Source organism: Onychomys torridus, chromosome 5 (genome assembly GCF_903995425.1).
Source record: "Onychomys torridus chromosome 5, mOncTor1.1, whole genome shotgun sequence".
NCBI classification, from domain to species: Eukaryota; Metazoa; Chordata; class Mammalia; order Rodentia; family Cricetidae; genus Onychomys; species Onychomys torridus.
In genome coordinates, this window is record NC_050447.1 from 134,689,138 (window position 1) to 134,704,378 (window position 15,241).

Sequence of the window (15,241 nt, forward strand, 5' to 3'; positions counted from 1 at the left end):
TCAGACACAGCTCCCACATACAGGAGCTACTTTCTTTGAACTCTGGATCTCTGCCTTCCAAGTGCTAAGATTAAAGGTATGTGCCAGCACTGTCTGGCCTCTATGTTCAATCTAGTGGCTTGTTCTGTCCTCTAATCTTCAGCCAAAGTTTATTAGGGTATATCTGCAAGTGCACCCAGAAAGGACAATCCTCACCACTGTAATTCATCATGCATGTCTCCAAGTTTTAAGTTCATGATTCCTTTCCTAACTGAACCCATGACACACATAAGGGAGAATTTTTTCTGGTGGATATCCATGAATTTACCAACAGAACAACACAAAAACACTCAGAGCAATATATTCATTATCCTGAACATAAAAGTCCCAGTGGAAAGCCCTGGGATAAATAAGGAAGGATCTAATGTCCAAAGCATCCAGTTGTTTCTTGACTACATCCATAAGCATTTTAGCATTTCCTGCATGAAACACAAGGCAAGTCCTCAAAGGAATAAGACCTAACCTTGTGATTACTGGACAAACTGAATGGACAGCAAATATCAATCATGCCTCATCTAGTAGAAAATATATTTATTCTCTTTTTCATGGGAAAAGCACACAATGTTAGGCCATCTGGCCTCAGGAAAAAACCTGTATACTACTTTCACTGCCCATCACTATCTATCATTTATTATTTGCTTTTCCAACTCAATTCTAGGAACATGAAGTAGCAGAAGAAATAAACTATGATTCCTACAATCATAGGAACTGAGAATTAAGGCTCACCAAGAACATGGCTTCCATTTAATTAAGATGCCTGCTTTGCTAATGTGTGGTGTAAAGAAGACTCTTGCTAAGCAGACCTACTAATTAATCTAGATGTACAGAAGACCACTCCTGGACTTATCCATCCATGATGCCCATACAGGTAAGGTTACTAAGACCCAATTTCCAGTCTTTAAAGTCAAGCACTACTAAGCTGAAATGAGATCTGACTATGCAAATGATTTATTACAAATTGAAGATACAGTTCTAATACCTGCCCTAGATGTTTGAGACCACAGATAGTAATACGTATATAGTAATTGATATGTGTTATTTTCTGTTCATACATGCCTATGGCAAAGTTGAACACATTAGATATTTAAGCTTGAGGCTTATCAGCTATGAACAATGAGAGAATAGGACTGTGACTGCAAAAGTTTGCATTGAAATAGCTGTCAGCATTCAGCATACTGAAGCACAAACATTCTAGAAGATAATTCCTGTAATTACAGACATGGTCACCTTGATTTCTATGACACAGTCACAAGGAAGCTAGTACAGGATTGGATTGTTGGAAAGGGAGAGTCACAGCCCAGCACAATGCAGTGGGGACACAGTAACATCACATTCCACAGAGCAGCAAAGAATTGATACTGGGTTAATTCAAGTAAAGTAAAAGTATCAAATCCAGAAGTTCCCATATGGTCCTTCAGAGCAGGGTAGCTAATATATAAATAGAATTCTGTATGCAGACCACAGCCAATGATTGGAGATCATCCACCACAGAGGAACCATCCACTATTCCCCCAAAACACCAGCGCCCCAGTCAGTTCTGTCTTCAAGATGAATGCCATGTTTGACCATAAAACGTCACCACAAAAAGAAATGCTAGATGCCACATTTGAATTTAACTTTTATTTTAAAGAAATCATTTAGTACAGTGAAAAAAATTAAAATCAAGTCACTACAGGAATTCTTAACACAAATCAGTGCAGAGCATCTGTTACAGCAGCAGTCACGTGTTACTAGAGCAGCCATACCGCAGATTTGACACCCTCCCTTAGCTTTCCAACGACTCAAGTGTCTCCTGCACACAGCAGAGGCAGGCCATTTTGAAGAGGGTGGGGTGCTTCTGTATGTGTTGCCCTAAATCTTCCCTTCCTTTTTACCCCTAGGCAGCTCACAATATAGGGTACATGGCATAGGAAGCAATTCCACAGTAGTTGTTCTGATCTCTGGGAATCTTTATGTAGCCTTTTTCTCCCCAGTTTTCACCATGGCTGAAAGAAATCAGGTTTTCCATTTAGTAGAAAAGACACAGCAGAATGGATTATTACAATAACTCCAAATTTGAGTACAGAGACAGAGTTCAGTTTAATAGAAAGCATCAGAAAAGGCAGAGTCAATTCCAGAGTACCAAGATTTATCTCACAGAGAACAGTAAAAATAATAGCAGGGAATATTTGGACATATTCCAACCACAGGTTATTCAAAAATAACCAATGAGAAATAGAAAATCAATTATGCAAATATTATATTGATTCCCAAGGAAATCAATGACAGAATCTGAACTCTATGTTCATATATTATATGTTAGTTGCTCCAGACAAAGACAGGAACCAGACCGTAAAGCCAGATCACACAACTGTAAGGTCTGGAGTTGGAGTCTGAGTTCCACTTAAAGCCAGAATGAGGCTGAAGGTGTGTCTCAGTGACTAGGAGCACTTGGAGTTCTTCCCCAGGAGAAAAGTTCCCACCCAGCACAGTACCCATGTCAATGAGCTCACAATCCCTGTAATTGGAGCTGTAGGGAATGTGGCATCTTCATCTGGTCCGTGTGAGCGTCTGCCTACACACAGCATTCATTCATACAGACACACACAACGAATAAAAATAACATTAAAATAAAACGAGGATGTTTTCTGCAGCCAATCTGCAATTGAAGAAGCCAAGACATAACTGGAACAAACTGGATAAGCACACTACCAAAAATAGAAAACTCTAGAACCGGTGATACTCACCTCTCCAATACATAAGGTGGAGAACAACTTAGAAAGGCAACTAATGTTAATAGCAGGCCTATACACAAACACACACACAACACACACAAATAAACAAATGCACACACACATAAATACACACACAAATGCATGCACATACACACAAACATATACAAATATAAAACACACAGAACACCTACATTTGAGCAGAAAAAAAAAAAACAAAACATTCCTTTTTCATCTTAATTGTAACAATGCTCTATGTGACTTGTATCTAAACTGTATATACAAATAGAAAGTCCATTTGAAACCTAAAATACAAATAATTTTAGCTATTTGTACCTGTTCTTTACCAGCCAATATTTCCTACCCTCTGACTCTCTGCCTTCATAGCCAAAGCCGACCAAGAGCACAGAATGGTTAGGAGAATCAGGTCTGCAGTTTGGTTCATGGTATATACCTGAAAAAGAAAATCACTGAAGTAAAAGGCACCAGGAACCTGGTAATGATCATGGTCAACAATAAGTGAGGCATACTCTAATTGAACTGAAATCACAGAAATAAAAACAGAAAATATTGTTGACAGAAATCCTGACACAAAGTTCTCATCAAAATCCAAAAAACTAAAAATGAGCATAACTTTGCTGACAAGCACTTCACTATACCCACATAAGATGACTCTTTCACATCTTGTGCTTTTGCTAATGGATTCTCATTCCAAGAAATTATAACTCAACATAAACTTCTTAATTCAAGGCGCTCTTTAGAATTCAGTTCTAGAAAGGCAATTTCTCCATACCTTAATATATACCAAGTAGAGAAGAGTGAATAAAGCTAGAGAATGTGATAAATAATGAAGTGCTCAGATGCATAGGGATGTCATGTCATGTAGAAACAACACACGTGATTATTGTGTTAACAAGTGTAAAATGTACAAACACTAAAACTCACATCCAATTTTATACATTATTAGGATACCAATCTGGCATGTCCCAAGGGATCACAAGCATTTTTCATTAATATTTATAAAAACACATACTTACCTCCCGTATATTTTCTAAAAGATTCATGTTCAGCATCAATTCCAACAGCAATGGGCCCATGAGTTACTAAAGCATTCATTAGGGCTTCTTCATTCCTTGGGACAACCAAAAAGCGGGTGACCTTAACAACAGAATGTTCAGGACGGTACCTGCAGTGTCCTTCCTTAAAAAAATAAAATAACGAGTTAAAAGACTTAGTTACTTCCTTCTACTTTCTAGAAAGCAAGAGTCAGAAGCATAACACTCAGCCCTTTGTGGTGTACCATCCCCACATCTGGACTGTTATAAATCATTCCAAGAAGTGATATGTTACTGGGATATTTGGAACTGAAAAATCAGCTCTCATGTCTTCAGTGACACCTCATAGGTCTTCCTATCCATAAGAAATTTTTATGGTGCAGAAACCTGTATTATATGTGAAATGGTTTGCACATCCTCCATGTGCATAGAAGCAGGAACAGCTACATGGAACCATGGAATCAGGCAACCATGCAATGGTGGATACTGCAACGGCAGCAGTGGTGGTGTGCAGAGAGATTCTACATTCAATGTGAAGTCTGAAGGAAATGGATTATTTCTGCCATTTTCCCCTTGCCCTAGCCAAACTGAAATGACAACCATGGAAGCCCACTCACCTTTGCTTCATATGGATAGGTTGCCTCAGCCTCCAGACCTCCATTGTTCTTCACATATTGGAAGGCATTATACATCATGCCTCCTTTACAGCCATTAGTACCAAAAGATCTAGAACAGTCTATTAGGTTCTGTACACTCAGTTGGATCAGTTTGCCTGTTTTCTTGAACAGCTGTCCTTCTATGGAAGCAGCCACAGCAAAAGCCCAACAAGCACCACAACCTAACTGAACAGAGAAGAAAATATTGTTGTCCACAAACAAATATTAACTGCTATAATAACTCAAGCAGTTAATAACTCAAGCATTTTATGGATGCCTAGGTAAGAAGGGTCAATCTCCATGGGGAGGTGTTTTATGCCCCAGTGAATAGCCACACAAATACACACAGGTGCACATAAAGTCCTGATATACTTGTTACCAGGTGTGATAAATGTAATTACTCAAAGAAATTATGTCTGGAGAGACATATATTGGGACAAATAGATGAAGGTTTAAGAGTAAGTAATGCATAGAAGTAACAGGTATACATTCTATACCTGTATGGCCCTATAATTACTAAGGCACAGAATAGAGATTTCTCATTCCTTGGGACAACTAAGAAACATTTGTTATTAGCAATTGAATACTAAGGACAATACTTGTGGCATTTGACTTAAAAAAATGTGTTTAGTGAATAGCATATCATACCACAGCCAAATAATACAGACATGTCAATAACAGTTGCATCCCCAGTAGTTGATGAAGACAGTCATACAATATTGTAATACCTGTCTCCGCACAGGAGTCACATAGCCTTGTGTTCTCCAATCCAAAGTTTTGGGGACTTTGGGATCACCTCGTTTCTGGATGTGTTTCCCATTCTTTAGAGTCAGAACTGAACTCTCCATCATCATTTTCCTCATTTCTTCACCAGTCTTCAAGGAAAGTACATAAAAATCTCCATTTAAACAACAGAGGAGAAAATGAAAAAGTGTGAAACAGTTTGAGTCATACTGACCATGTCACCAAATTCGTTCATCTCTACAGTGAAGTTGTTCATCCCCAGGCCATTCCCCTCACTGTGCAGTTTGATCATTTTCACGTTTTCTTCCCACACTGCTCTCTTCTGTCTTTCTTCCTCCTGGAAATAAACATAATGAATTCCATTCATTTCCAATTAAATCCCTGCACTACCTGACCAAGTAGACGTCCTGCTGCATATGCACAGAGGTCATGGAGAGGGATCTTGGGACACTAAAGCAAGCCACTCAACACCCTGATGAGCAGAGACAGTGACCTCCTTGTGTTCATGCCATGTTACACTAATAATACCTCAAGTAGGGGTGACATCTATGACCTCTATTAAATCCATGAACCCCAAACAGCAATGAACATGCTCTACAAGGACCCTCTGAGTGTCCATGTGACCTACTTGGGTGTATGTTTTCTCATAGCTCCTCTTCCACTCCTCCCACTCAGCATCCAAACTGTAATCCAGTTTTGGAGCACCCGAGGCCACTCCCAAACACAGGATGACCAAGAAGACAGCAGGAGTCATGTCTTAAGTACCTACAGAGAGAAGAAAAATGAATAGGAGAATATACCAACACTCTTGAGAAATTAAGTCACCTATGCTAGCTAAAATTATTCCAACTACTCTCCCAAATATTTACTCAAAGATTTTGGAAATGACTAAATATGAGTTTGGACTAGAGATGCCATGGACAGCACTTAGTTTTTACATAAAATTGCAGAGCATGTGGGAAAAATTCTGGAAATTCATGGAAACTGACATGTACTACAAATTTACCTAATCAGAAAAATGACCATGGACATCAAAATTCACAAGCCACATAACTAGGGACTTGGACAGAGTGAACCTAGGATTTTTGATGATAAAAATCTTCTCTTATGTGGCATCTGATCCTAGGTACAAGTTTCCCCAGGAATTAAGAGCACATTGTATGAGATTCCTTAATGCAGAGCAGTATATGGGCTGTTTGAAACATTCTCTCTCCAGTGGAAACATTCTAGACTGTCCTACTTAGAAAATATGGGAAAAATCAAAATTTCCAGTACTCTATCAGACCATTGGGACTTTGCAACACACTCATTACATCAATGAGGAAACAAATCTCAAATGGCAAAGCCAGTGGAAGCTGGAGACACCATGATGATGGAGTGCTAGATAAAGACACCCTGAAATCCCAGGATCAGGCCTGCCTGGGTCTCTTAAGCCACATTCCCTATGAGAACTGACAAGTGGCATGACACCTGCTACTCCTTCGGCACATGTCAGTCAGGAAAAGAAATAGTTATTCAGGGCTGATATGTAGCATGATGATCTCTGTAGGCTCAGAATGAGATGAACTTTACTCTGGTGTATATGGCATCAGTTGTCACTCTCTCTGGCCAGGACCAGGCTTGTACTGAATTGGATCTTATACAAACCTGGACCCAAGAGGGCCCAGGTTTCCTCCTCTGGCTTCCCCACCTTCCTCTTCCTCCACATAGCAGGACTGCTGAGGTTGAGGGATAGTCTCATTCCTGGGTCTCTGCCTGATTCTCCCTGGAGTCCCTCAAGAGTCTCCTCCAGGGTCACTTGCCATTCTGCCTTGGCAGAAGAAAGGCCTCACCTGTGGTAATGTCTGCTGCACTCCAGAAGCTCTTGTAAGGTTGTTGAGGTGTCAGATCTGGCCCAGCAAAGTCTCACTCAGGCTTTAAATCTCAAGTCTCTGGCTAATCCACACCCTCTCAATTAATCTTAACCTTCTGCTGATTGACTATCATGTGACTGGATTGGGCCTTCAGGCTCCTACTGAGATCTCTGATCTTACCTGTCCTGGAAGGGTGGGTGTGGGCTGCTTGAGTGGATTGTGTGGAGTGGAACTTGCAGACATTCACACAAGAAGTTAGGAAACCACCTTTCATGCTTTGGATCACAAAATAGGCTGGCATTTTATCTCAATAGTAGCTTAAAATGAGGATGAGGAGTTTGCAAGAAACGCTACATAGAATTTCAGCATAGCACTTAGTTTAAAATCAGAGATTGGGGTTACTTACCATCATGGAGTAGGTTCATTCAGGATAGTCTAATCTCTTATTTCATGTTTAATTCAAAGCTACATTGGGATGTTTTAAAACACTAACTTTGGCATGCATTCTTTTCAATGTCACAGAGGAACACAGCTAGTACTCATAAAAATCCTAAAGTTGGAGGGGTGACTCCACATAAGAAGTGTTCAAGACAAAAGCAAAGAATGAAAATGCAGGTCCTAGCATGCATGGTTTCATGAAACTATCTGACATTTCTCTCCTTGAGGTTAAATTGAACACTTGTTATCAAACACCATCAAACCTGTCAATATTAGCATTCAGTAGCACATGCATCACCTGAAACATCAACATTTACAGTTTTAGATATAAATGTCAGTGGCCTTAGGGACACCATCATTGTTGTGCAAACATCACCAAGTAGAAGTGGGAAGATTTTATCTGCTTTCAGAAAAATGTGGACTCATCAAACAATAATCCTCTAATCCCTGTCCTCAACCTTAGCACCACTCACTTCAATTTCTCTGTTTAGGAATTTGCCTGCTACCATAGATGGAATGTTTTTCCTGACCATTGCCATGTTGGAGGTAATTTCCACTGTACCAGTATTGAAAGGGGACAATTAGGAAATAACTTAGTATCCAGTAGCTACTGTCAAAATCTCCTCTTTGTCTGGGTTATGTGATTTTTTTCTATTACATGGAGATACCATATTCTGTTTATTCACTTATTGCAGCATTTTTTTATTTTCCTGGATCACAGAAGAAATATGACACTATGTACCCTATATCCTACACTGACAAGTTTGCACAAAATCTAAACTCAACAAATAATTTCTAAAAGTAAGAGAAGCAGTGAGGAATATTTATGTCAGAGTAATACAGTATAATGACCATATGTCTTTGAAATACCGACTTATACATTACTTGCTAAATAAACCTTGACTGCCCCACTCAGAGCTCTGACTTTTTGCTAACAATGTCTATGCATATCCTTGTATTATCTCATTTCTGTCAAAAATTCTGATAAGTCAGGTTACCAGAAATCATTATTGCTGTCTGATCACCCTTCAAATCTGATCAGGGTTCCTCCTTCCTCGTCTGCAGCATGAATCCTGAACATTTGTCCAGCTACAGTCTTTCAACTCTGATTCTGTTTTGCTGCAATATTTTCCCATTTTCAGACCCCCACCCTTCTCCTTGGCTATAAACTCTGTTATATGGACTTATGTTGAGCAGACTCACTTTCCCCACTGTGTCATCCTTATACATATCTCCGGGGTCCTTAATAAACATTTCCTAGTAATGATGTAGTAAGTGTCATAGGAAAAGCTCCTTTTAGGCAGCAGTTTTCTTGGATTCCAATATAGCACCAGGTGAGTGAGCACTTTAGTCAAATATGACCATGTTCTTGCAGAGACCTAGGGATCTTCTCAAATCACCTCAAGAATCAAGTGTGGACCTGGAATCATGTGAAAGGATCTAAAGCTCACTTGCCCTTTCTAAGCTGCTCTAGCATGACCTGACTTGACATTATTGCTCCACATTAGAAAGGCAGATAGGATCACCCTTCATCTGTATGCTTCACTACAGTGGACACTTTCATGAATAAATTTGTTCATAGAAGACAATTTATCATCTATGCACAGGTTTTCATATGAGATCATGATCAGTGGCAACTTCATCCATGAGATTTTGCTAGGAAAACAAAGTTCTTAAACCTACCCAAGATGTACTGAAGCAAGCCCTCAGGTTAGTGCTGACCTGCACTGAAGTTTGGAGTGTCCTGTGAACAGTAGCTGTAAAAATGATAGGCGGTGCATGTGTAAACAGCGCAGAACAATACTGGGAACCTCACTGCTATTTCTCTGTAAGTCCCATATTGAAAATAAAAGACATAGCAGGGAGAATCATTTCTAGCAATGCTTCCTTCCCTTAACTGCCAGGTCCTCACAGATAGGGAGGTGTATTCCCAGAAGCAACCCAATGACAGGTGTGTATGCACATGGATCTCTCAGTTTAAACATTTTAACTGTCTCTTCCTCTGTTCACCATAAGACACCTGGATTGATTTTTATTTCTAATCATGTTTTTTTTTATTTATTTATTGAGACAGTGTCTCACTGCATAACCCATACTGACCTGGAATATTCTGTGTGGACCATATTTGCTGACTGATAGCAATCTGACTGTGTCTACCTCCATAATGACTGATTAGAGACATACACCACTACACCGGGATATGTCTGTGTACATGCATAGTGTGTATGTGTAGTATTTTGCTGTTTAAATAAAACAGTGTCTTCATATCAAAATGAATATTTCAGTATTTATATAATTTTGTTATTGTTGTTTTTTGAGACAAGGTTTCTTTGTGTAGCTTCGGTGCCTTCCCTGGAACTCACTCAGTAGCCCAGGCTGGCCTCTAACTCACAGAGATCTGCCTGCCTCTGCCTCACAAGTGCTGGATATAATATTTAAATGAAGTGTAATATTTAAATTAATGCTATCTGATCCTAGAACATTTCTACAGTTCAGGACAAATCTAATATCTATTCACTTATACATTGTCCCTTTCCATTCTCTATGTTCTGTCTAATGAACACATATTCTAAAACATCACATAAATAAAATCATAGCATATTTAACTTGAAGTCTGGCTTGTTAGTTTGACATAATGCTTTTTAAAATTCTTTTTAAATTGTATTCTCATATTCATAAACAATAAATAGCATGTAAGTATGAACTTCAAAAAATACTGTGGCAATATTACAAAAGCAATAACTTCTCTCTCTCTCTCTCTCTCTCTCTCTCTCTCTCTCTCTCTCTCTCTCTCTTCCTTCCTTTCTTCCTTTCTTTCTCTTTTTAACTTCTAAAGTTCAAACAGAATTTACCAGGTTCTCAAACTCTTTGACTTACATTACCCATAAAAATGTATAGAAATTGGGATGTAAGTCAGACAACTGTTCTCTGTGATTCTTGTATGCATGCATGCATGAACTGAAGCCCAAATAATTCCTATTCCTCCCCTGCATCTGTGCTGTCACTGTCCCTGGGAGGAAGTGTCACTTCCTGTCTCAGTGGATTGCCTCTAAAGTTGACTAAGAACAGATTTGTCATTTCTTCCATGCAGAGTAGAATACCTTGCAGTTTGCTGTTGCTGAGAACAAGAGTCCTCAAGTTTTTCATATTTCTGATTCTCTTTGACAGACATATTATTTCATTCCTCTATAGCCAAAATGTATGCAAACTTTGCCTTCGTTTCAGTCTTTGTAGGACCATGTGAGCCCTGATTGGTTGATTCATCAGGCTGTGTTCTCCTGGTGTCCTCTTCCACTTTTATTCCACCGGGTCCCTTGACCTCCTACTGCAGAAGTCAGTGAAGGCCTCCAGTTTAGACTCTCTCTCTCCACATGTGAGTCTCTGCATCTGCTCCCATCTGCTGCTTGGGGAGGCCTCTCTGATGACATCAGGACAAGGCATCAATCCTAGGTCTCTGGGCTATCAAGTTTCTAGTTCCTAGCCATCCAGGTAGTATAGGGCATGGACTCACTCTCATGGAGTGCACCACTTGGATAAAAATGTTCAACACCCATAGACATCAGGGAAATGCAAACCAAAACTACTTTGATATTCCATTTTACACCTGTCAGGATGGCTAATACCATTAACACAAGTAACAGCTCATGCTGGCAAAGATGTAGGGCAAGGGAAACACTCCTCCATTGCTGGTGGGAGTGTAAACTTGTATATCCACTGTAGAAATCAATATAGTGGTTCCTGAGAAAACTGGTAATCAATGTACCTCAAGATCCAGCTATACCACTCACTATTAGTCATATACGCAAAGGATAATCTATCCTATTACAAGGATACTTGTTCAACTATGTTCATTGTGCCTTTATTGAAAATAGCCAGATACTGGAAAAAACCTAGATGCCCTTCAGCTGAAGAATGGATAAAGAAATTGTGTTACAAACACAGCAGAGTATTACTCAGCTGTTAAAAAATGGTATTGTGAAATTTTCAGACAAATGGATGGAACTAGAAAAAAATCATCCTGAGTGAGTGAGGTAACCCAGACCCAGAAAGACAAATCTGGTATATACTCACTTATAAGTGTATATTAGCTGTGAAGTAAATGATAATCAAGCTACAATCCACAGACCCAGATAGGTTAGATAAAGAGGACTCTAGGAGGAAGCCTGGATTCTCCCAGAACTTGCTGGTGCAGGATGGTCAGAAAAATCCTCTTCAAATCTGACTTCTCACTACTGTTTTATCTTGGTTTTATTCTAGTTTGAGACATAAAAGGAAATAACTGTTAATTTGTTAAATTTCTTCACTTTAATGTCATTCTAATTGAAAGAGGTAAAGGGATTTATTAATAATTACTTTTTCTGGAAAGGAAAATGTTTGGAGACTCAATTTCAGAATCTTCTGAAAATTGCAATTCTACATTGCCCCTATATCTGCATTTTAAAATGAGGTGATAACAGAATGAGGAGCCAATGGAAGGAAATTTCTTCAATATTTTTCATATAATTTATTTCTTATACCTCTGAACTCACAGCTGAATTTTTAAAATTAAATAGCACATTTTGATATAAACAGTCATGAATTTCCCCTTCAAAATTTTACCTATCCTTTATAAATGATATTTGACCCAAAGGCAAACCATATTAGCAACTGGGAACTATGAAGAGGTGGATACAATAGTGGTTACAGTCTTGAACATTCTCATATATCTGGAATCCTACTGTAACACTACAAGGATGTTGACCTTCTTTTGACTGATGAACTCAGGAAAAAAGCCCCTCTGCAACAATGGGGTATAGCAGCTGAAACTCCCTACCAAAAGGGCTTTGCAAGGGTTCTTTTTTTACTTTATTGTTCAGGGAGCTAACACACCAGGAAGGCTGTGAAGAGTTAGGAATGTACTCATGTTGCTCCAATAAGTGTGATGAGTTGTGAAATACACTTCGAGTCAGTTTGGAGGGCAGATTTGATTCTTCAGATAGCAGTCTAAGGAGCAGCCTGAGTCCATAATTACACACAACCAGGCCATCAACTTCCTCATTCCCTTGATAAATCTCCAGGACTGAGGGCTGACACTCAATCTTCCTCCACAATAATTCTACATGATAGTTCTTATAGGAATGTGGATTAAATGTTGGAGTCGGACAGCAGGGAGAATAGAGCACAGAAAGCATGGTGGCTGCATGGAGGAAATGATAGCTCTGTGCTAATATATCTGGCATCCTTCTTGACCAAGTAATATTCAAATGTGTTGGTAATCTTTCTTTTGTCAAACTTCTTTTGTCTTTCTTTTGACAAAAGCTTGATTAATCTATGAAGAAGGTACCACAACTGAAAATATGCCTCTATCAGTCTGTCCTATAGAAATTTTATTGACTAGTGAGTTACAGAAATGGCCTAACTCACTGTGGGCAGTACCACCATTAGGAAGTTGGTCGTGGGTTGAATCAGAAGCAAGATAGGTAATTCATGGGAAAAAAACAGCAAGTGTCCTGTGGCCTCTGCTTCATTTTATGCTTCCAGGATCCTCCCTTGAATTCCTACTTTGGATTCTCCTGATGATGGGTTGTAAACAACAAATGAAATAACCCTTTCCTCCACAAGCTGATTTTAGTCATGACATTTATCACAGCAATAGAAGATAGTCAAGCTATGAACTAAAAATCCAATATGAAGCAACAGTTTCCCCTTCTTTGTACCAAGGAGTTTGAATCCAAATAGAAAAATGGGGATTATGGACTGGAGAGATGGCTCAGAGGTTAAGAGCACCGACTGCTCTTCCAGAGGTCCTGAGTTCAATTCCCAGCAACCACATGGTGGCTCACAGCCAACTGTAATGAGATCTGGCACCCTCTTCTGTATACATAATAAATAAATAAATTTTTTAAAAAAAGAAAGAAAATGGGGATTAAAGATCCCTGTTCTATGTAAAATGAGTTGTGAAACTTTTCAAGCCCATTGTCCAAAATATCTGTACAAGTTTTCACTTTGAGGATCCCTGAACAGTAACACATGTATGCAACAAATCCTTGTTCACATTGGAAAGACAGTGAGGTGGGGCCAGTCCTTTTCCAGTGTACATGAGGTGGGGGTGATGCTCAGTGACATTTTAAAAAGTCCACCATGCCACCACTTGTCTCAAACAAAAGTATGGCCAAAGCTCCTTGTTGCCCTCCATTTATGATGTGAAAGGTGAGTGTTGTCTGATACTCAGAAGTTTTTCTTCATCAGAATCTCTCACATGGGCTCAACTCTGCCACAGATCATTCTATAGCAATATTGCCTGAATTTTCAACCTGTCCTCTGATTGCTATTCTACCACAGAATCTCAAGGGTAATCCTGAAGTTCTCAGATGAGAGGAAAGGAGATAGTGAAGCTGTTGAAACTCTGAAGAACCATGTCTAACCAAGACACTACCAAGGTTTAGATGACTTTCTCAGTGAATAACATGTTCACATTAGTAAATTTGTTACAGAGCCTTCCCCAGTCCACCACCAAAGAGGAAGCCAGTGTCTAGAACATTAAGAAGCTATATAAATGATCCCTGGAACTATATTCTTTTCTCTAATTGGTTCTTTGGGGGTTATTTAGCTCACACTCAGTTACTTCTATCTATCCTACCCAGATGTGTACATCCTTAGCTATTAAACTCATGCTATGACTTTTTTTTAAACCATCAAGACTAATTTTGTTGCTCAAGTATTCTTGAGTGTGTGGTCTTTCACTCATGTGGTTGACTTACCAGAGGCTACAGTCTTAGAGAACAATGACTCTGTCTCTCCCAGCAGCAAAACTTGCAGTAGCTCCATGACTAAGGGTATAACTTCATGCCTAGTTGCCTTGTCCAAGCTGGGATTTGTTTTGCTTGGCTTACACAGGTCTACTATGTGCTTTCACAATAACTGTGAGTTTATCTGTGCAGCTGTCCTGTTGTGTCCAGAAGATACTGTTTCCTTTTAGTCATCAGATGCCTCTGGCTCTCACACTTTCCAGCCACTCGTCCACAGTGATCTCTGAACCATACAGGAAGAGTAGTTGTATATATGTTCCATTTCCAAGTGAGCACTCTTCAGTCTCTTAGTCTGTATGACCAGCTATAGGTCTTTATGTGAATTGCTACCCACCTCAAGTAGAAGCTTCCATAAAAGGTTTAAGAGATACATTAATTTTAGAGTATAATAAGTCAGTAGGAGTTCTTTTAACACCATGGCTGTTTAGAAGCAGTAAGTAGTAGATTCTTTCCTGGGTCCTATAATCTATGAAGCCATTGGTTTTCAGGCCAATTATAATGCCAGTTATTGATTTCATCTTGTGAAGCAGGACAAAAATCCAATCAGAATTGATTAGCTAGCCCCATGATGGTCATGCCACTATTGTACCAGTGGAAATGTTACACCAGCTCAATCATAAGTGTACCTCACAGGGTTCACTGCTGTGTAAGACTGATGGTTCTTTTCTATAATAGTAGTGTGAATAGCACCTTCCAGCCCTATGAAAGCTATCCAGTAGAAATGAAGCTTCTAGTTCAGTACCAGCTTCATTTCTTCTTGTTCTATAACTTAGGTATGTTTTGTTATCAACAACAGGGTCTTATCATCAAGTTCTGGTGGGTAACTAAGACATTGGCTAAGATTTTTAAAAGAATTAATCTACTCAGGGCACTGGGATTTTTATTTGTTAACATCTGAAATCTAGTAAGAGCATTGTCACCTCATTATGGGTAACTCTATTCTCAGTCTCTCTCTTT

At 39.2% G+C, this 15,241-nt stretch overlaps 1 protein-coding gene across 1 annotated transcript; it reads right to left on the bottom strand.

Annotated features, from left to right (window-relative positions):
• Positions 1–1,709: 1,709 nt before the first annotated feature.
• Positions 1,710–11,581, bottom strand: LOC118584385 (cathepsin 7-like). Its single transcript, XM_036188592.1, has 8 exons — positions 11,568–11,581; positions 5,834–5,970; positions 5,420–5,542; positions 5,190–5,336; positions 4,423–4,647; positions 3,788–3,950; positions 3,087–3,204; positions 1,710–2,024 (listed from the first exon to the last, which is right to left on the bottom strand). Exons 2-8 carry the CDS (start codon positions 5,957–5,959, stop codon positions 1,925–1,927), a joined length of 1,002 nt encoding a protein of 333 aa, XP_036044485.1. The 5' UTR covers positions 5,960–5,970; positions 11,568–11,581; the 3' UTR covers positions 1,710–1,924.
• Positions 11,582–15,241: the final 3,660 nt, after the last annotated feature.

Bases quoted from the DNA above. Each gene is read 5' to 3' on its own strand.
- LOC118584385 (XM_036188592.1), bottom strand. From the start codon at position 5,959: ATGACTCCTGCTGTCTTCTTGGTCATCCTGTGTTTGGGAGTGGCCTCG. The intron at 5,543-5,833 runs GTAGGTCACATG...GTTTATTTCCAG, and splicing joins ATGAGAAAACATACACCCAA to GAGGAAGAAAGACAGAAGAG. The intron at 5,337-5,419 runs GTCAGTATGACT...CTTTCCTTGAAG, and splicing joins TGAACGAATTTGGTGACATG to ACTGGTGAAGAAATGAGGAA.